A 22,436-nucleotide genomic window follows, 5' to 3' on the forward strand; every position below is an offset into this window, starting at 1 on the left:
AAGATGAACATCAACAAAAGCAAAATGAGGATAATGGAATGTAGTCAAATTAAATCAGGTGATGCTAAGGATATTAGATTAGGAAATGAGGTGCGTAAAGTAGTAAATGAGTTTTGCTATTTGGGGAGCAAAATAACTGATGATGGTTGAAGTAGAGAGGATATAAAATGTAGACTGGCAATGGCAACGAAAGAATTTCTGAAGAAGAGAAATTTATTAACATTGAGTATAGATTTAAGTGTCAGGAAGTCGTTCCTGAAAGTATTTGTACGGAGTATGGCCATGTATGGAAGTGAAACATGGACGATAAATAGTTTGGACAAGAAGAGAATAGAAGCTTTCGAAATGTGATGCTACAGAAGAATGCTGAAAATTAGATGGGCAGATCACATAACTAATGAGAAGGTATTGAATAGAATTAGGGAGAAGAGAAATTTGTGCCACACCTTGACTAGAAGAAGGGATCGGTTGGTAGTACATGTTCTGAGACATCAAGGGATCAACAATTTAGTATTGGAGGGCAGCGTGGAGGGTAAAAAATCATAGAGGGAGACCAAGAGATGAATACAGTAAGCAGATTCAGAAGGATGTAGGTTGCAGTAGGTACTGGGAGATGATGAAGCTTGCACAGGATAGAGCAGTATGGAGAGCTGCATCAAACCAGTATCTGGACTGAAGACCATAACAAGAACAACAACAACAACAACAACAACAGTAAAGACAGGGGTGAATATTTTGCGATGTGATTAATACTCATAACTTTTTTTATCTACCACAGGTGATGAAACAAAGTCTGAAACAGAGCAAGCTGTAACCTTATGTATGCTCAAATCTGTCAGTAAGTAATTCAGACCATATTTAATGCAAATGCATTACTTAGAAAATAATTTTTAATATGGTGAATACAGTGGCACGTTTATTTTTACTGGGAACAACATTGATTAAAAGTAATGAACAACTGAAATTATCATAAGAGCTCATAATGGTAGATTATGACTGAGCTAATCAGTTGTTTTGGAAATACTGACACAAACCATTAACGAGCTATGGCTCCAGACTTTAGAGTAAGATTCTTTAATTTTCAAAAAACTAATCATCTTACAAGATAACTGGTATTGGAGTTCAAACACATCCTAAATTACTGTCGCATTTTATATCATTATATCTGTCTTATTTCCAAGTTTATCAGCATACTCCTGTTGCAATAATTTCTTGGACTCAAATGACACACTTTATTAATAAATCACACTATTAATCACAAATTTGCACAAATTATCCTAATTTATAATGTGGCAACTGTACTGGTAAATATGTAATGCACAGTGTAGAAATACAAATTAGTTACGTAACTTTTTGTATTTTGTTAAACAACTGCTTATTACACGAACTAAATTACTGCCTTAACCAATAGCTCATCTAAAATAGTAAATACTAGGCAAACAGTTTTATAAAATGAAATATGTAATAGAAAAACTAAAAATAATCCTATGCAAGTCTTTAAATAGTCCACCACAATGAAAATTCTTCAGTTTCAAGTAAGCTAGCACACAAGTGTCATCTATATGTGAGTCTACAACCAATATCGCTGTGAAAGTTTGGCTCACTTTAAGAGGTTCAATAAGTGTAAGTGTCTGTCGATCATCACAGTTGGATCAATTAACATTCTGTACCATCTCCCTTGTTAACAACATCTCTTAGTGAAGTACCTGTGGAAACTTCTTTGATTGACACAAGTATAAACTGCATTTTCCAATCCACACTTTGTGGATGTGTTTTGTGGACCCATGCTGCAATACATGTCTATGATAAATTATGTAGAGAAGTGTGATGAACTAAGCGTTTTTTTTATAAATTGCAATTTGTGAAATGAGGTTTATGGCAACTATTGTGACTGAAACTGTCATTGGATGTGTAGATATATGAACATAAGTGTTAGGAAACTGATCATTGTCCAATATGTCAATTTAAAGTTAGTAAATAAATGAAAAGTGAAACTAAAAAACAGTGGTGGTGTTTCCACTATTGTATAACATCATTCAATAGCCAACAAGTTTTCAGTGGGTGGCACTACTGAGAAGATGATGCTTTAGCCAGGTTAGTATCATCACAAGTTCTTCCTCACAACACAATGTTCTTGTTGTAATAGCTTTCAATATCTTTTTAACACAGACGTACAGTGGTGTAACGCTTAATAACATTACCTGTTAAAAATATTTCACAATGTTTTCCACAGAACGTGCTAAATTTGATGCTAGAATCTGATAGCACAGTTAAGTTTCATCCCAGTTAGGATGTGAACCTGCACTGTGTTGGTACATCTTACATTTAACATCTTCCTTGGGGGGGAAAAAAAAGTGAACATGAACATTACATCACTTTCGAAAGGCTCCCAAATTGTTTTGTAAAGGAAATTTTCTTTTTCTTTTTAATTAGTTGCTTCAGCAAATACGGAGATGAACATGTTAAAAGTCTTAATTGTGCAGTGAATTACAAACTCCTCTCCGGGGGGACACCATCTTGATGAAGCACTTTGTATCTGTGTGAAGCTAAGGGCTATGCCGAAGGTAGAGGACCTACTGCCAGAAAGGCCTCAGCTGATGGATCAGACTAAGAGTGTCCCACAATGTCCCATCTTCCCTATCCACTACTAGTCCTTATCCAATTCCCTTTCCTAACCCAAGGTGTAATGTGATTTGTGCTGAGGGTGCGTGGCACGTGGGAAGATGTGTCACAAATGGGGCCTCAGGAATACCGGGCGACCTCCCTAAGTAAGTAGCCTTACACCGCGCGGGGTATTCGTGGTGTGGACTGTGTAGATCCCCAAATCTCGTGGGACCAATATGGACACGACTAAAGAAAATAAATTAAAACAAACTGAGAGGCAAACTGAGACCTCAGACACCCAAACATCGGAGTCAGGACCGATGGAAGGCATTCCCACTACTGAATCAGGGTCTAGACCTGAGCCAGAAATGGGAACTGTAACTGGAAGTTGGACCAGATCAAGTTTAAAGCCTTGTCTGGGGTTGGGACGAGGAAACTACTTGGGGAACAGAGAAAAAAGGAAGGGAAGGAATGGCTTCCTAAAGATAAGTGGAGGGAATTAAAGGGGCTTGAACCTAAGACCCCAAGAAAAAACTGTCTCAGGTTGAAGGGGATACACAAACTCAACAATGTCGAAGACAGGCAGCAAGAGGATAAGGGAGGAATCAAAGACTCCATCCTCCCTGGATGAGCGAGCCCAGAAAAAACAGAGGCAAGAAATAGGGAAACAGTTCCACAGTACTGCAGTCTCAGTTTTTCAGATGGCAGTTATCCACGAAGGCTATCTACTGGTAGCCACTGGGGAAGGGGGCAGGGGGGGGGGGGGGGGCGGTAGCACTGGTCCAGGACCCAGCTTCAGAAGGGTCTATCTAGATCCTGGTGCCCTCATTTTTGTCTGTGAAGGGGTGGAATGGCTTAAGGACAAGGTGCCCATGATATCCCCGAGGGAAGCTGCAAAGCTGCTGGTCAAGACGGTAGCAGAGCTGCTTAAGACCGCAAAGGTATCAATATGGGTACCAAAGATCCTTAAGGATGTCTTCCCTAAGACCATTCAAGAAAATAGGGGCTCAGAACTCGAAAGTCTTGACAGAAGACTGGAGAGTGATCAACCAGAAGGTTGTACCAGAAGGACGAACTCTGGTGGTGGAGGTCGGAGAGAAATCCCTGAAGGTGATGCGAAAGCAAGACCTGATATTGTTTATATGGTTCTCGCAGGCCACCGTCAGGGTTATCAAAGAACTCAAAGGCAATGATGGCAGCAAAACGGAGACTGGAGGTGCTGCAGATTAATCTGCAGCACAGTGAAGGGGCCTCTGCTGTTCTGTGCCGCTGCCTGGGGAGGCAGGAAGTGGATGTGGTCCTGATACGAGAACCCTACTTATATAAAGGTGGCGTATCAGGCCTCAGTGGCACTGGAGGTAAGCTGATTTATGCTAGAAATCTAAGCAACTCCAGATCATGCATCTACATAAGAAATAGAATTTCTTTCATGCCAATGACGGATTTCTGCTACAGGGACCTAGTGACCTTTAGAATGCAGCAATGTGAGGAAGGTACCAAAAGGGAAATTGTTTTGGCCTCAGCATACCTTCCTTATGGAGACAGCTCTCCTCCTCCTCCTCCTCCTCCTATGGAGGTGAGGAGGTGGGTAGAAGCTTGCCATCGGCAATGTGACCAACTGTTGGTGGGACGCAATGCCAATGCACACAACCCAGTGTGAAGCAGCGAGGGACACCAGAGGTAAGTACCTTCTCGAATTTCTTTTAGCTAACAACTTGGAGGTCCTGAATAGGGGCAAAGAACCTACATTCAGGAATAGCAGAAGGGAAGAAGTAATTTACATAACTTTTAGCTCCATGATGATGGGCAGCTATGTCAAATAATAGCATGTGGTGTTAGAGCTATCCTCATCCGACCACATGTACATTAAATTCAAGGTTGAAATGGGAATCAGACAGACCATGACCTATAGGAATCCCAGGAAAACAGACTGGGAGACTTATGAGAGGAACCTTGACTTAGGCTTATCGGAAATTAAAACATCCATAAGGAAACCATTAGAGTTTGAGGAAGTAGCAGAGGCCGTTACCTGTGCCATAGTGACCTCATATCAGGACAACTGCACAATCACCAAGAAGTGCACAAACAGGGGTGTACCTTCATGGAACAATAACTTGGAAGCACAAAGAAAACAAGTATGAAGACTGTTTAATCTTGTGAGATGAAAAGGACAATGAGCAAAACATCGTGAGGCACTTGTCAACTACAACCTCGCAATCAGATGAGCAAAGGAGGCACCCTGGAAGGCATTCTGTGAGGAAGTGGACAACATGGCTGCTCAAGCCAGACTTCACAGAATCCTCACTAGAGTAACAACCAATCCACGAGGTACGTTGAGGAAGGTGGATGGGGAATATACAAAGACAGCACATGAGATGCTGGAACTGCTCTGCCAGCCAACACAAACCAGAATGTAATCCTGGAGAGAGAATGGTTTTCAGACACTCGAAGAGAGGACTGGGAATTGGCCAAGGAGAGTGTGGACTTCAATAAAATCCAATGGGTGGGAACATTCCAACCATTCAAGCCACCTGGCCCAGATGGAATCTTTCCAGCTCTCCTGCAACAGGCAGGAGAAAATCTCATAAGAGTCCTATGCAGGTTATTCAGAGTTCGCCTAGCAGTAGGAATCATTCCCAATGCTTGGAGAGCAGTGAAGGTTGCCTTCATTCCAAAGCCAGGGAGAATTGATCGTACCATGGCTAAGGATATGAGACCAATCAGTCTGTCCTCCTTCATTCCCAAAACATTGGAAAAAACTGGTTAATGTGTACGTTGGGGAGAGGAGGCTAATTAGGGCCCCTCTACATTCAAACCAACATGCATTTACCTAAATCATGTGAGACAGCTCTCCATCAACTCGTTGGGAGGATGGAGAAAGCACTTCACTTTCAAGAAATAGCCCTCTGCATCTCCTTGGATATCGAGGGGGCCTTCAGTAACATGACCCTCGATTCCATGGTAATGGCAGCAGAGGTGCATGAGCTGGGGGCCACTATATGCAGGTGGACCAGGGCCATGCTTAGTGGAAGAAAGGTAGAGGCTACCATGATGAATGAAAAGATGGTAATTAACACCACTAGGGGTTGCCAACAAGGAAGAGTTTTGCCCCTTTATTGTGGAATCTAGTAGTGAACAAACTCATTGAGGAACTAAATTTCAGACAATGCTTCTGCCAAGGATATGCAGATGACCCTGTCATAGTAATACTTGGCAAATTTACTGACACAGTTAGAAATATGGCACAAGGAGGATTAGACATTGTGCAAGATGGTGGATTAAGCAGGATCTATGGGTTAATCCTAAGAAGACTGTTGTGGTGCCATTCACGAAGAGGCAAATCCAACACTTAAGTTGGAATCTAAAGCTCTTCAATGAAACTCTACCTGTGACGGGGATAGTGAAATATCTAGGGGTAATCTTATATGAGAAACTAGCATGGACCTCTCAAATTAAGAGCATCTGCTCCTAGGCAAAAAGTACTCTAGTAAGTACCAGAAGGGCTTGTCGTAAAAACTGGGGTCTAAGCCCCAGAGGTATGCACTGGATACACACCACAGTCGTTACACCTAGGATTTCCTATGAGGCCGTAGTGTGGTGGAAGAAGGTAGAACAGCGGGTTGCAGCTAAGGAGACTGGCCTGCTTAGCCATAACAGGCAGAATTAGCAGCACACCAACTGCTGGGATGGAAGCCATGCTGGACATGCCACCACTACACCTTTAGGACAAGTTGGAGGCAGCAGCTAGGGCATACAGACTTAAAACTGGTAAAAACTGGATCTCATTGGGATATCCAGAATCACACACTAAGATAATGAGTGAGGTAGATATAGGAATGGCTGGAGAAATGCCAGCCGACTATATAATAACTCCCAACTGCTTCAACAAGCCTTACAATATAATAATTGGAAGCAGGGAGCAGTGGGAAAAAAAGATTCGATACAGTACGGGGGACATTGTTTGGATCACCGATAGGTCAAAATCAGACCAAGGTGTTGGGGCAGGGGTGTACGAGGTTCAGCCAAGTCTGGAGGGCATCATCTCTCTAGAAAAATTGGCCTTGGAATTCCAAGCTGAAATTATTGCAATCTGGGCATGTGTGGAGGAGAATATGCGTAGGTGCTACAAGGACCGTAGCATCTACATCTATTCAGACAGCCAAGCAGCCTTGAAATCAGTGGCAGCTCCTGCAACGAGAACTAAGATTGTTGCAGAATGCCACAGGGCTCCAGTGTAGCTAGGGGAAGCAATAGGGTAAACCTAGTGTGGGTCCCTGGCCACTCAAGAATCTGTGGCAATGAACAAGCTGACAGATGGGACTGGATGGGGGCAACCACTTCATTTATTGGACTGGAACCTGTCCTGACAATCACCAAGGCTATGATCCTACTATAACTAAGGAACTGACTTAGGAAACAGCATGTATAATATTGGACCAAGGCCCATAAACAAAAACATGGTAAGGTAATGACATCCAAGCCATGGGACTGAAGAGGACTGATGAGCAGCCACGGGAATTTCAAAAAACACCTACACAAAGGGTATAATGGAGGAAGACCCAAAATGTAGGATCTGTAATGGGGATGAAGAAACTGCATCACATGTAATCTTTGAATGCATGGCATTGGAGAGCAAAAGATACAGATTCTTTTGGATAGCCAGACCTGAAGAAATTGTGTCTAACAAAAAACTGGCAAAGGGACTCCTTGCACTATTTAAGGGCAGTGGTTAGCTTTACTAGATATACAGTGGGCGAGTGATACCACACAATAAACATGGTTTCGGTGCGGGCAGTGACGAGTTAGATCTAAGCTCTTTTAGTTTCCCTGTCTAAATCAAATCAAATGACTAACTTCTGTGTGTACTGTTGTTGTTGTTGTTGTGGTCTTCAGTCCTGAGACTGGTTTGATGCAGCTCTCCATGCTACTCTATCCTGTGCAAGCTTCTTCATCTCCCAGTACCTACTGCAACCTACATCCTTCTGAATTTGCTTAGTGTATTCATGTCTTGGTCTCCCTCTACGATTTTTACCCTCCACACTGCCCTCCAATACTAAATTGGTGATCCCTTGATGCCTTGACAAATGTCCTACCAACCAATCCCTTCTTCTAGTCAAGTTGTGCCACAAACTTCTCTTCTCCCCAATCCTATTCAATACTTCCTCATTAGTTAGGAGATCTACCCATCTAATCTTCAGCATTCTTCTGTAGCACCACATTTTGAAAGCTTCTATTCTCTTCTTGTCCAAACTATTTATCGTCCATGTTTCACTTCCATACATGGCTACACTCCATACAAATACTTTCAGAAAAGACTTCCTGACACTTAAATCTATACCAGATGTTAACAAATTTCTCTTCTTCAGAAACGCTTTCCTTGCCATTGCCAGTCTACATCTTATATCCTCTCTACTTCGACCATCATCAGTTATTTTGCTCCCCAAATAGCAAAATTCCTTTACTACTTTAAGTGTCTCATTTCCTAATCTAATTCCCTCAGCATTACCCGACTTAATTCGACTACATTCCTTTATCCTCATTTTGTTTTTGTTGGTGTTCATCTTATACCCTCCTTTCAAGACACTATCCATTCCCTTCAACTGCTCTTCCAAGTCCTTTGCTGTCTCTGACAGAATTACAATGTCATCAGCGAATCTCAAAGTTTTTATTTCTTCTCCATGGATTTTAATACCTACTCCGAATTCTTCTTTTGTTTCCTTCACTGCTTGCTCAATATACAGATTGAATAACATCGAGGATAGGCTACAAGCCAGTCTCACTCCCTTCCTAACCACTGCTTCCCTTTCATGTCCCTCGACACTTATAATTGCCATCTGGTTTCTGTACAAATTGTAAATAGCCTTTCGCTCCCTGTATTTTACCCCTGCCACCTTCAGAATTTGAAAGAGCGTATTCCAGTCAACATTGTCAAAAGCTTTCTCCAAGTCTACAAATGCTAGAAACGTAGGTTTGACTTTTCTTAATCTAGCTTCTAAGATAAGTCGTAGGGTCAGCATTGCCCCACATGTTCCAACATTTCTACGGAATCCAAACTGATCTTCCCCGAGGTCGGCTTCTACTAGTTTTTCCATTCATCTGTATAGAATCCGCGTTAGTAGTTTGCGGCCGTGACTTATTAAACTGATAGTTCGGTAATTTTTACATTTGTCAACACCTGCTTTCTTTGGGATTGGAATTATTATATTCTTCTTGAAGTCTGAGGGTATTTCGCCTGTCTCATACATCTTGCTCACCAGATGGTAGACTTTTGTCAGGGCTGGCTCTCCCAAGGCTGTCAGTAGTTCTGATGGAATGTTGTCTATTCCCGGGGCCTTGTTTCGACTCAGGTCTTTCAGTGCTCTGTCAAACTCTTCACGCAGTATTATATCTCCCATTTCATCTTCATCTACATCCACTTCCATTTCCATAATATTGTCCTTAAGTACATCGCCCTTGTATAGACCCTCTATATACTCCTTCCACCTTTCTGCTTTCCCTTCTTTGATTAGAACTGGGTTTCCATCTGAGCTTTTGATATTCATACAAGTGGCTCTCTTTTCTCCAAAGGTCTCTTTAATTTTCCTGTAGCCAGTATCTATCTTACCCTTAGTGAGATAAGCCTCTACATCCTTACATTTGTCCTCTAGCCATTCCTGCTTAGCCATTTTGCACTTCCTGTTGATCTCATCTTTGAGACGTTTGTATTCCTTTTTGCCTGCTTCATTTACTGCATTTTTATATTTTCTCCTTTCATCAATTAAATTCAGTATTTCTTCTGCCACCCAAGGATTTCTACTAGCCCTCGTCTTTTTACCTACTTGATCCTCTGCTGCCTTCACCACTTCATCACTCAAAGCTACCCATTCTTCTTCTACTGTATTTCTTTTCCCCATTCCCGTCAATTGTTCCCTTATGCTCTCCCTGAAACTATGTACAACCTCTGGTTCTTTCAGTTTATCCAGGTCCCATCTCCTTAAATTCCCACCTTTTTGAAGTTTCTTCAGTTTTAATCTACAGGTCATAACCAATAGATTGTGGTCAGAATCCTCAGAATCCACATCTGCCCCTGGAAATGTCTTACAATTTAAAACCTGGTTCCTAAATCTCTGTCTTATCATTATTTAATCTATCTGAAACCTGTCAGTATTCCAGGCTTCTTCCATGTATACAACCTTCTTTCATGATTCTTGAACCAAGTGTTAGCTATGATTAAGCTGTGCTCTGTGCAAAATTCTACCAGGCGGCTCCCTCTTTTATTTCTTACCCCCAGTCCATATTCACCTACTGTGTTTCCTTCTCTCCCTTTTCCTACTGCCGAATTCCAGTCACCTATGACTATTAAATTTTCGTCTCCCTTCACAATCTGAATAATTTCTTTTATTTCATCGTACATTTCTTCAATTTCTTCGTCATCTGCAGAGCTAGTTGGCATATAAACTTGTACTACTGTAGTAGGCGTGGGCTTTGTATCTATCTTGGCCACAATAATGCGTTCACTATGCTGTTTGTAGTAGCTTACCCGCATTCCTATTTTCCTATTCATTATTAAACCTACTCCTGCATTACCCCTATTTGATTTTGTGTTTATAACCCTGTAGTCACCTGACCAGAAGTCTTGTTCCTCCTTCCACCGAACTTCACTAATTCCCACTGTATCTAACTTTAACCTATCCATTTCCTTTTTTAAATTTTCTAACCTACCTGCCCGATTAAGGGATCTGACATTCCACGCTCCGATCCATAGAACGCCAGTTTTCTTTCTCCTGATGACGACATCCTCTTGAGTAGTCCCCGCCCGGAGATCCAAATGGGGGACTATTTTACCTCCGGAATATTTTACCCAAGACGACGCCATCATCATTTAACCTTGCAACTACTGAAAAGGCTGCTGCCCCTCTTCAAGAACCACATGTTTGTCTGGCCTCTCAACATATACCCCTCCGTTGTGGTTGCACCTATGGTACGGCTATCTGTATCGCTGAGGCACGCAAGCCTCCCCACCAACGGCAAGGTCCATGGTTCATGGGGGGAGGCTGTGTGTACTATGTTTTGCCAAATAATTTGTTTTCATACCTTGTCTTTTCAATAATGCTAACATTACTTTTATTTATTTCTTCTTCCAGACTATTGGTTTTTATTTCTTTTACAAAAATACTTATCTTTTCTATGTCATATGGGAAATAAACACACAACAAGTAGGTTCTAATTGGTTTCAGACACAAATAATACAATTTATTGTTTTCATTACTTAAAATAATTTTCTTTTCTCAAGGGTTATGATGTGACAGTATCAACGACATGAAATATAGCTTGTATGCTCAGTTAGGACAAAGGCAGTGAATGCTCTCGGGAAAAATTACGGCCATAGTTTCCCTTTGCTTTCAGCCGTTCGCAGTACCAGCACAGCAAGGCCGTTTTGGTTAGTGTTACAAGACCAGATCAGTCAATCATCCAGACTGTTGCCCTTGCAACTACTGAAAAGGCTGCTGCCCCTCTTCAAGAACCACATGTTTGTCTGGCCTCTCAACATATACCCCTCCGTTGTGGTTGCACCTACGGTACGGCTATCTGTATCGCTGAGGCACGCAAGCCTCCCCACCAACGGCAAGGTCCATGGTTCATGGGGGGATGCTGTGTGTACTATGATTTGCCAAATAATTTGTTTTCATACCTTGTCTTTTCAATAATGCTAACATTACTTTTATTTATTTCTTCTTCCAGACTATTGGTTTTTATTTCTTTTACAAAAATACTTATCTTTTCTATGTCATATGGGAAATAAACACACAACAAGTAGGTTCTAATTGGTTTCAGACACAAATAATACAATTTATTGTTTTCATTACTTAAAATAATTTTCTTTTCTCAAGGGTTATGATGTGACAGTATCAACGACATGAAATATAGCTTGTATGCTCAGTTAGGACAAAGGCAGTGAATGGAAATGCCTTAACTTTATTTAAAGAATAAACACAGCACTTCTTGAAGTGATCACCAGAAAGTTAATATAACTCTCTCTTTATTAATACAATGTGAATGGCATCAAAAAGTTAGGAATTAATTCACTGTTGTATGGCAGTGTGGACAGTTTGAACAAATTAATGCAAAAAAGCATGAGACAAAAATACACATACCAGTGAATCCAGGTTTGCACACACATGTGTAACCACCTTCTTTCCGATAACACTGCCCATTATTACCACAAGGATTAGAGTAACACAAATTTACCTCTGTATCACAAAGGTAATGTTCTCTGCTACCTGAAAGTATGACAGAAAAAAGAGACAGAGTTTAGAACCATAAATTGCAACAAAACATGACAATAGACTACACAAACAACATTTTACAGAATAGATTCTTCCCTTCACATGCTCGTCACATAAAACAGCAAATATTCTGCACCTTTAGAACTGAAACTGGCAAATATTCCAATCCTAAATTTTATTTGGTTCTCTTCCAAATGAAATGGAAGCTTTACTGCTATGCTCCAGGGAAAATCTGAAGAAACTTGTTGCTTCTCATGTGTGTTATCAAACAGCTACACATGCCTGTCACTGTTAACTTCTCAGAATATCATAGCTGGTCATTTGCAATTGGCATAATGTTTAATAGCATGCTCACACTACTAAATTTTTTATAATGTGTTTGGTCATTGAGAGACACTGACCAAACATTAATAATGTGAAAATACTACAATCATTTAAATACAGTTCACAAACACGCTAATTGTCAGAAACCTCTCACAGGGTCTCCACAATACCCATTATGATATTCTGAGTAATATATATACGTGTGTGTCAAAATATAATATGGATACCTAAAATTTTACTCAACAAGTGACAGCAGGAGAAAATGCATAATATGGAAATGTGCAAACTTTTGGAGTTAGTAGCTTCTTTTTCTGGAAGAAGAGTTCAAGGATGAGGAAGAGGAATGAAGGAAAGACTTTCTCCCCTTCTCATCCCATCCAACAGTTTCTCATGATCCAGGATTCTGGGCGATTTTTCCATAATTCTTCCCATTTCCTGAACTTCACCTTTATTTGTCTTCAACCCTCTTCCTTTCACTTTAACCCTTCTGCCAGAAAAAGAGGCCACTGCCATTGAAAGCTTGCACATTACCAAATCTTCTATATATTTTCTCCTGCTGCCACTTGGTGAATGAAATTTTTTTTCTATCGATATTATATTATGAAAGTAATATGATATTGTGAACTATTCCCCAATACCACATACTCGATTCACTGTCATCACTGATTAACTTGACCATTTATCATCCAAATAACACTTATTATGACCCTTTATATGCAGCAGTTCACTTGCAATTTATTTTGGGGTATTCTATAAAGTCACCCAACATGAACAAGCCTGTGAAAAATGCACATAACAGGTCACTAGCCTGTTTTGGCGGTACTTACAAGCCTTTTACAGAACACAATCTAATCAACAGTAGTTTAGGGTACAGTCTGAGAACTTTTGCTCTGAATCCTATCATCAAGTTCTTCTGATCTGTCTGAGAGACATAGCTGTCAAAAGTAGTCCGACTTTCTACATTGAATTTGGAACTATTTGTCTTATGTTGTAATTTTTCCTCTAATATCTTTTACAATCCTTGGAAAAAAAACAGTGAAGTGTCAAGAAAAACAGGGTCAGACGTCAATGTAACTTCAAACATGTACACACCATTGGTGGGGATGTAAAAGATTTTAGTTGCAACTCTCTCTGACAGGTAGAATGGCCACCGGACTGCACTAGTGTTGTTCACGTATATTGTTATTACCAGGCCCGGTAGAGTATATAAGGGCCATGAACAGTGTCAGATGTTCAGTGACCACTGTGAACTATATGGCGATGTCACATATTCATGTGAGACAGTGTTATCAGAACTTCAGAGTTTTCATGGGACTCATTCTGCGTCTCCATTTGGCTGCCTGGTCAAATCGTGCAATATCCAGATTTGTAAGTTATTTGAATGTGACAGTGGCCTTGATGTTGGACAACACAGGAACATGAAGTCAAGTATACTCGTTGTCAAGGTTCTGTTCAGCTACATCTGACTATCACACACACACACACACCACATTGTAAACCCTTCATATCGTTGCTGCCATATGATAACAAGTAATAGACTCCCTGTAATATTCTGAGTCGTCCACACCATTGGTCTAACAGCAGCCAAACTAAGGAAATAATGTCCCTCAACACAAACTGCTGTGTTTGGAGTGGTGCTGTGACAGAAAGCACTGATTGCTGCTGAGTGGCATTGCATTGTATGCAGTGATGAATTGTGGCGAGTATGGCGGTGAGCTGTGGATAGGGTCCATTCTTACAATGTTTTGGAGAGACGCAGCAGCATTAACCTTGTTGTCATGGAGTGCGGAGTTATCAGGACAACTTTAGATCAAGGCTGGTAGTTAGGGAACTATGACAGCACAACTGCATATCACAGAACTGCGTCCTCACGTGTTACCTTGCCTGCGACAGTATCACAGCGCCTATTTTCAACATGAGTGTGCTCATCCTTCCTTACACAGTACATGTCTTTATGAACTGTCCAAGTGGTGTTGAGGTACTCCAGTAGTCATATCCATTCCCAGTAAAATATGAGAGAGACCATCTCGGGCATCAACCCCACTCCAGTGCCATTATCCATAATATCAAAGTTCAGTTACAATAGTTATGGGCCAACTTGCCTCAGAATAGGACACACTAGTTTTATGAACCCTTTCCCACCAAATCAGTGCATCCATTGAAGCCAGCGAGGGTGCACTGTCACAGTGATATTTGGGTTCATATTGCCAAGTTCTTTGTACACTGATTTCAATTTTACAGTCATTGCAATATCACCACACACCCTTTCAACCTGTGAAGCTGTATTTCATTTCTTCCTCCCCTTCTGGGTGCTTCACTTTTTTTTTCAGGCATTGTATTTACTATTTTGTCGCATTGTTTCTGTCCTCTTCCCCTTCCACAAAAAACATATCTAAACACAGTTCATATTTAAACTCTGATACCTGAATTTTATAGGCCTCATAATAAAGCATGAATGCTTCTTTCCTCATTTGGCATGCTATTAGAACAAGGAAAAAGGTGCTCCATATCAAGTTTAGCAAATCAACAACTAAGCAAACATGGGGAGTAGACAGCACTGTTGTTAGTTCTTGTTTAACAATAGTTAATTCATAACTAGCACACAGCAAATTTAAAATAACAATACCAGCAAAAAATAGTAGCAATTAATAACAATTATCTTCAAAGTTCAGCCAATTGTTTGTCACAGGCTAAAATTATTTATGCAAAGTAATAAATTTTCTACTCAGCAGTGCACTCTCAAGTTTGGAAAAAAAAAGAAGAAGAAAAACTTTCACAAGAATCTATTCACCTGTAAACCCCAAAGGACAGCGGCACGCAAATGTTGTGACTGGGTATATTGGACGAAATAAAACAGTATCACTGCTAATGAATCCTGATGCATTGCCAAATTTAAGTACTGTCAGACATTCTTCATAGTTCAGGCATGGTTCGCGAACACATAGATTGTCATCGAAGGGTAAGACCTATGACAAAAGGGCAAGATTATTCCAGTACATCATAAGTGCATTTCTTGCACCAACTAAAGGCTAAAAAAGGAAAATGCATGAAATGTAATAGTCTGTTTATACAACGTGAACCAACCTACATTTATATATCCTAAATTGGATTAATAACTAGCTTCATTGAACACAACTTCTTACATCAAATCAATAAAACACGGACATTCCAGCTATAACTTACAATTACTTATGACCTAATGAGTACTATACCCAACTACATAATTCTATAACAACAAGATAATCATATTATCCATGAACCAGCCAGATTACAATCTTAACATTAACAATATGCAAAAGGCTTTCTTGAAATAATCACAATTATGTGTACAAACTAAGAGCTGCTGACTCCACTATAAGAATGCACTACACTATCATCGATACTGAAAAGTGAAAGCTTCTTTTCTATTTCTCCATCTACATTTATTGTTTTCAAACCACAGTGAGGTGCATGACAGAGGATACATCCCATTATAGCGGTTACTAGGGTTTTTTCCTGTTCTAGTCACGAATGGAGCACAGCAAGAATCACGTTAGAATGCCTCTGTGTGTGCAGTAATTACTCTAATCTTATCCTACAACCCTTATGTGAGTGATATGTAGAGGGTCGCAATGTATTCCTACAGTAATCATTTAAAGCTGGTTCTTGAAACTTTGTTAATACACTTTCTTGGAATAGTTTACATCTATCTTCAAGAACCTTCCCGTTCACTTCCTTCAGTATCTCTGTGACACTCTCCCTCAGATTAAACAAACCTGTGATCATTTGTGCTGCCCTTCACTGTATATGTTCAATAACCACTACTTTCTGAAGTCCATAAACCTATCCACCCAGGACACCCCATTGTAGCCAGTTACTGTGCCCCCACTGAGAGAATCTCTGCTCTCAAGGACTAACACCTTCAACCTATAACCCGAATCTACCCACCTATGTAAAAGTTACCAACCATTTCCTCCACTGACTCTCCATAGTTCCTGTCCCTTTACCACACGGTGCGCTGCTCATCATTATTGATGCCACCTCCCTGTACATTAACATTCCTAATGCCCATGGCCTTACCAATATTGCACACTACGTTTCCCAATGCCCGACGGATTCCAGACCAATAACCTTCTTCCTGGTCACCATGACCAACTATATCCTCACCCACAATTTTTCTTGTTTGAAGGCATTACCTACAAACAAATCAGGGTTATGGCTATGGGTACCCGCATGGCACCATTCTATGCCCACCTATTCATGGGCCATCTAGACAAATCTTTCCTAAAAACTCAGAATCTTAAATCCCTCACCTTGTTCAGATTCAATGATGACATCTTTGCTACATGGATCGAAGGTGAGGAAACCCTAACCACATTCCTCAAGGACCTCGGTAACTTCTCCCCCATTTGCTTCACCTGGTCCTACTCAACCCATCAAGCCACCTTCCTAGATGTTACTCTTCACCTCAAAGTTGGCTACATCAGTACTTTTGTCCATATCAAACCTATTAACCATCAGTAATATCTCCACTTCGACAGCTGCCACCTGTTCCATACCAAGAAGTCCCTTCCACATAGTCTAGCTACCCATGGTCGTCGCGTCTGCAGTGACGAGCAGTCCCTCTCGAAATATACCGAGGGTCTCACTGAAGCCTTCACTAATCATAATTATCCTCCCAACCTTGCACAAAAACAAATCTCCCGTGCTTAGTTCTTCAAGCCTCCCACCACCTCCCGAAGTCCCACTGTCTGGCCACAGAGGAGCATTCCCCTCGTAACTTATTAACACCCAGGACTGGAGCAACTGAATTACATTCTCTGCCAGGGTTACGATTACCTTTCATCGTGGCCTGAAATGAGAAATGTCCTGCCCACTATCCTTCCCACCCCTCCCACAGTGGTATTCCACTGTCCACCGAACCTACACAATATACTCATCCACCCTTACACAACCCCTGCTCCCATTCCCTTACCTCATGGCTCATACCCCTGTAATAGACACAGATGCAAGACCTGTCCCATACATCCTCCCACCACCACCTACTCCAGTACTGTTACTACCGTCAACTATCCCATCAAAGGCAGGGCTACCTGTGAAACCAATCATGTAATCTACAAGCTAAACTGCAATCACTGTGCTGCATTCTATGTAGGCATGACAACCAACAATCTGTCTGTCTGCATGAATGGCCACCAACAAACTGTGGCCAAGAAACAAGCGGACCACGCTACTCTTGAGCAGGCTGCCCAATACATCATTCATTTCAATGACTGCTTCACGGCCTGTGCCATATGTATCCTTCTCATCAACACCAGGTTTTCTAGACTGCACAGGTGGGAACTTTCCCTGCAATACATCCTACGTTCCCATAATCCTCCTGGCCTCAACCTTCTTTAGTCACTGTACTCACCCATACAGTTTCTTCCCTGTTCCCATTCCAGCATTACACAGTCTTCACTCCACCGTCACACCCAGTCTTTTTATTTCTCTCCTTTTCCACTACTTCCCCTCCCCATCTCTCCCCTGCCCTCCATCTAACCTGCAGCACTTCACTGTCTGTCACCCCCACCATACTATCCCTCCCCCTCCCCCTCCCTGCTCCAGCCTCCTCTTTATCACCACCCAGTCACCACTCCCATCAGGCACTGGTGCTGCTGCTCACAGTGTGGTCTCAGTTGCCTGAGACTGCAGTTTTGTGTGTGTGTGTGTGTGTGTGTGTGTGTGTGTGTGTTTGGGGGGGGGGGGGGGGGGGGGGGGGGGGGCACCCGCACGTGCACCTCTATGCATTTGAGTTTCTTATTTACTGCGACAAAACCACCCCCTCCATTTCCCATTTTCCTATCCTTTTGATGTACACTTAAATTTTCCCCCAAACTTGCACTGCTATCAGTTTGTTGTGAATGCTCCGGCAGTTTACCATTAGGATTTTAATACTCTCACCTGTGGGAGGCATTTCTTTTGATCTTACACTGATATTTCTTGCTTTCCTACAGCTATCATTATCTCAATTGGATGGACAGTTGAGTGATATATATATAAAAAAAAAAAAAAAAAAAAAAAAAAAAAAAAAAAAAAAAAACACCCTTGCGTGCACCCCACACAGAGTCAGCTATCTGAGTAGTAGGCTCTCATGTATAGTACACACCAGACCAATTTAGGGGAACCTTACACTTCTCAACCATATGGCACATGTCCAGGAAGCTGCAGCCTAACTTGTCACAGAACTTTCAAACTCTCTGGTTCAGTCTTTCCATTCAACTTGGAGCTATGTGGCGCCGAGGAACTCCTCGATCCCCAGAAGCCATGAGCAAAGGTAATGGCATCTCATGTTGGACACTGAGAAAGGTGGAAAACTGGTAATGCCCTGAGTCCACAATTAAGTACTAACCAGTAGCAGGTTACAGTCTTGAAGGAACAATTTATGTTCCCTCCTATACACCTAAGGAGCGCACATGCTTAAGCGGTGTGCTAATTAAGAAAATGGCAGTACATAATGGGGAGCACTGAAAGAGCCTTGCGGGCTGGTTCTAACACATTAACACAAAAGATAACAACTACAGTAACATTTGAAATTGGCTAATGCCTCTTAATCGAGGAGGGTCTGGACAGATGGACCACGAGTGGCCTGTAACCTACATTTGGTGTCGTCCAGTGGCATGGGAAAACTGCTTCAACAGTGTGCTTGGCGGCAAGGGAGTGCCTAAACAGCTGGGGATAGTATAGTAATAAATGGGACTGGTAGTCCTAGTGCGCAATGCATTATTTGCACTACACTGCACGCAGTATTCCAATTTCTGATACCGAGTGGATGAACCAGGCATCCAGCATAAGGCTTTGTACTCTTGTAGTCAGTAGAATCGCCTCAAGAAGATGCAGCTCAGGAAGGTGACATGGAAAAATCTCAGTAGCACTCCTCTTATTAAATGGACCACAACAGGGCAACAACAATGAGCACAGGTAAGAATTCTGTGGTTTGCACGTACCCCAGTGAAACGCGGCACATGATACACGGACCATGTGACATTGCGCAGGCGAGCTGGCAAGAGCACAGCCGGGGATGTTGCTTGTCGAAGTGGAACAAGGGACTGGTCAAGTGACGGTTCAGCTTGCCTAACATCCAGAAAGCATGGTCGTCTCAGTCCTGCCTCTGGCGGGAGTGACCAGCAGAGGTGTTGTAGGACTGGTTTCCAGTCTACGCAGCCCGCCATATGCTGCTACAGATGGAGGTAAGGGAAGGAGTCAACACACAGTTCCCCCCTTTAGAGAGGAAAACACTGGTGTCAACTGCTCAAAGGATACTTGAAACTGACTGACATGCTTGCTGTGAGGCATGCAAGGGTTGTTACTGCTGTGCTTGTGCTGTGCTTCCAGTGAAAGGAGGGGCATGGGCAGTTCCTGCGTACAGTGTTGGGAGCATTTGAAGTAGTGTCGTTGCTCCAATCGTGCAGGTGCTAGCGGCGGTGGTGACGACACTGTTGAGCATGGCGGGGCGCCTGTGTAGGAGGGGCTCTGCCTGTGTCGGTTGCGAAAAGGGTAGTGCGGTGGCGACATCAGGGTCCCAGGCACTGGGGTGTGTGTCACTCTTGTAGCCAGTTGGTGGTGAACAAGTGTCAGCTTAAGCTGATGGTGTGTCAGGCACGACATCCGCGGTTGCATCAGCTGGTGGTATGTCACGGACATCTGATGGGAAGGTGTTGGCCTGCGTTGTATCAGGTGCATTTTTGATGGTGCTGTGCTGGATACAGTGATAGGTGAGGGCAACCCTGTCTCAATGGTGCTGTGCTCATTAGGAGACTAGAACATAGGCTAGATTCAGCCTGCCTATGGAGAAAATTTTCACGAGCCCTTTCAGACAAATGGAGAATGTCTTGTCACAACGTTGCAACACAAAGTGCGGACCTGAATAGTGAGGGCAAAGAGGCAGCTGGTATGCGTCCATCGAAAACATGACGTGTGCATGCTGTCAGGTTCCTGAGGATAAAGGTACAGTGCACACCGTGCTGTTGTGGAGGTGTTGGTCGCAGTTGGGCCATGTAGCCTTGGAGATGCCACATGAAACCTGGAATGGGGCTGTCAGGAGGGAACGGGGTCACTTCCAAAAACTCACCGGGAATGGTAGGTTGGTGTCTGTATACCAGCTCGGTAGCCAAAGTTTCCACAGGTCTAGAAGCACCAGAGGCAGGGCAGCAGACCGCTCACAAGAATAGCATGTGAGGGCAGCTTTAAGTGTGTGCTGGAACCACTCCACCATTCTGTTAGCTGCAGGGTGGTAGCTGGTGGTATGGTGGAAATTGGAGCTGCAGGTAGCTGCCAGAGATCGGAAGAGGGCCAAGGTGAACCGTCACCCACTATCTGTAGTGATTCACATGGGCATCTGAAGCAGGACAGCCAGATTGGAACGAAGGCTGAAATGACTGGGATAGGGATGGCCTCTGGCCAGTGAGTAAATATGTCAATAACTGTCAACAGATATCGATACCCATTGGAGGATGGTATTCCAATTTCTGGTACCAGGCAGACAAACTGGGTGTCCAGCACCAGGCTTTGTACTCCTGCAGTCAGTAGTACCACCTCGAGAAGACGCAGCTCAGGAAGACAGCGTGGAAAAAAAACGTAATAGCACTGCTCTTATTAAATGGACCACAACAGGATGACAACAACAACAAGCATGGGGTAAGAATTTTGTGGTTCATGCATATCCCTGTGAAATGCGGCGGCGTTGCACAAACGAGCTGGTAAGAGACTGGCCGGAGCTGTTGCCTTGTCAGAGCTGAACAAGAGACTGGCCGAGCGATGGTTCAGCACGCCTAGCATCTGGAAAGTGTGGCCATCTAAGTTCCCCGTCCAGTGGAAGTGTCCAGGGAGGCTGTTGTAGGGCTGGTTTCCAGTCTTTGCAGCCTGTTGTCTGCTGCTACAGATGGAGGCAAGTGAAGGAGTCACCACAGTTTCGTTGCATGGAAATAAAACTGTCTTATTCAAGATTAATATGTCATATGCCACCTTCACTCAACACACCCATGACCTTTGATTTCTAAATTTTAATTAAAAGTTTGAGGAGCTGCACATATCAAATTTCAGGGATGTATTGCAGCGTGTATAGTCACTCTTTGACAATGAGAAAGCAATAGTTAATGACAGGGACCATACCTTGTTTCACTGACTTTCTGGCAAGTTGCCAAGCAATTTATTTTGTTACATGGTGTTAAAATTTATACTTCAGGTTGGCATCTCACAAATAATTTGCAAAAATTAGTTTGGACTTGGACAACACTTCCTTAACAATTTTACAGGATGCTGTTCACAATTCTCCAAGTACATTTTCAGCAGGCTTCCAGCAGAATTAAAAAATAGATATGATGAACCCCAGATTTTCAAATCAAAGTTGATAGACTTCCTGGTGGAATGTCCATTTGTTATACATTAGAGTTTATTACAATAAATCAGAGCTTCTACTGTATTATGTCACCTATTTTTAAAAAAGGTAAAGCTCTCCTAAAACTGATGGTTGGTTTGAACAATGCAGCACTTTACTTGCCATGATCCTGTTCGAGGTAACACTGACATCCACAAACCTTTGAATTGACTTGCCCTGTTTATTATATGTGGAAACATAGCTTAATGGTGACTGTAAACCATTGTGCAACTTAAAGTCTTTCACATACAGATATTACTGAGAGAGGTGAAGGGAGCGATAAATGACAGGAAAAGCCCCAGGATTTGTAATATGAACCTTACCTGTACAATAATTTTATTTGTTTTAGTGAAATTATTTTTTTAACCTGTTTTATCAGTATCCTGCGGATTGTTTAGTGTCTTATTCTATGAGCAAGTGGATTTAGTGCAAATGATTATATGAAACTCAATATGAAATAAAATAAACAGGTCAGGAAACAGCTCAAAGTTTCTGGGGTGTGCAGACTATGAAGCAGCCATTGAATCTACCCACACTGTGCTAATGACTATACTCTACAAGTGAATAGAAAAGACTGCTCTAGTCACAGGATGAAATTGACAAATCATGTGTACAGATTTTGTTTTTCTACTCATTTCTTGTTTGGAAGGATGATTCCAGTTAAATTTTCTATGTAATGTTTATATTTCAAATAAAAGGGTTTATCTCAGAATTTCTTGAGGGTAATTCTGTATTTGTGAATATATTCAATTCCTTCAAGACTACTCACATTGGTAGTTCTTGTTTGTTCAATGTGTAAAACCTCGATGGCTTATTCTCCACAGTCCACTGTATGTCGTTCTGTTTTA

General features: G+C 42.0%; 1 protein-coding gene across 1 annotated transcript in view; it reads right to left on the reverse strand.

The window, feature by feature from the left end:
- Positions 1–22,436, reverse strand: part of LOC126412603 (protocadherin-like wing polarity protein stan) — a 345,349-nt gene that overhangs the window by 229,935 nt on the left and 92,978 nt on the right. Inside the window, exons 13-14 of the mRNA XM_050082273.1 lie at positions 14,986–15,160; positions 11,739–11,864 (exon numbers count right to left, since the gene is read on the reverse strand). Of these exons, the coding sequence (XP_049938230.1) occupies positions 11,739–11,864; positions 14,986–15,160 (301 nt within the window). The remainder of the gene's footprint in view (positions 1–11,738; positions 11,865–14,985; positions 15,161–22,436) is intronic.

Source organism: Schistocerca serialis, chromosome 1 (genome assembly GCF_023864345.2).
Source record: "Schistocerca serialis cubense isolate TAMUIC-IGC-003099 chromosome 1, iqSchSeri2.2, whole genome shotgun sequence".
NCBI classification, from domain to species: Eukaryota; Metazoa; Arthropoda; class Insecta; order Orthoptera; family Acrididae; genus Schistocerca; species Schistocerca serialis.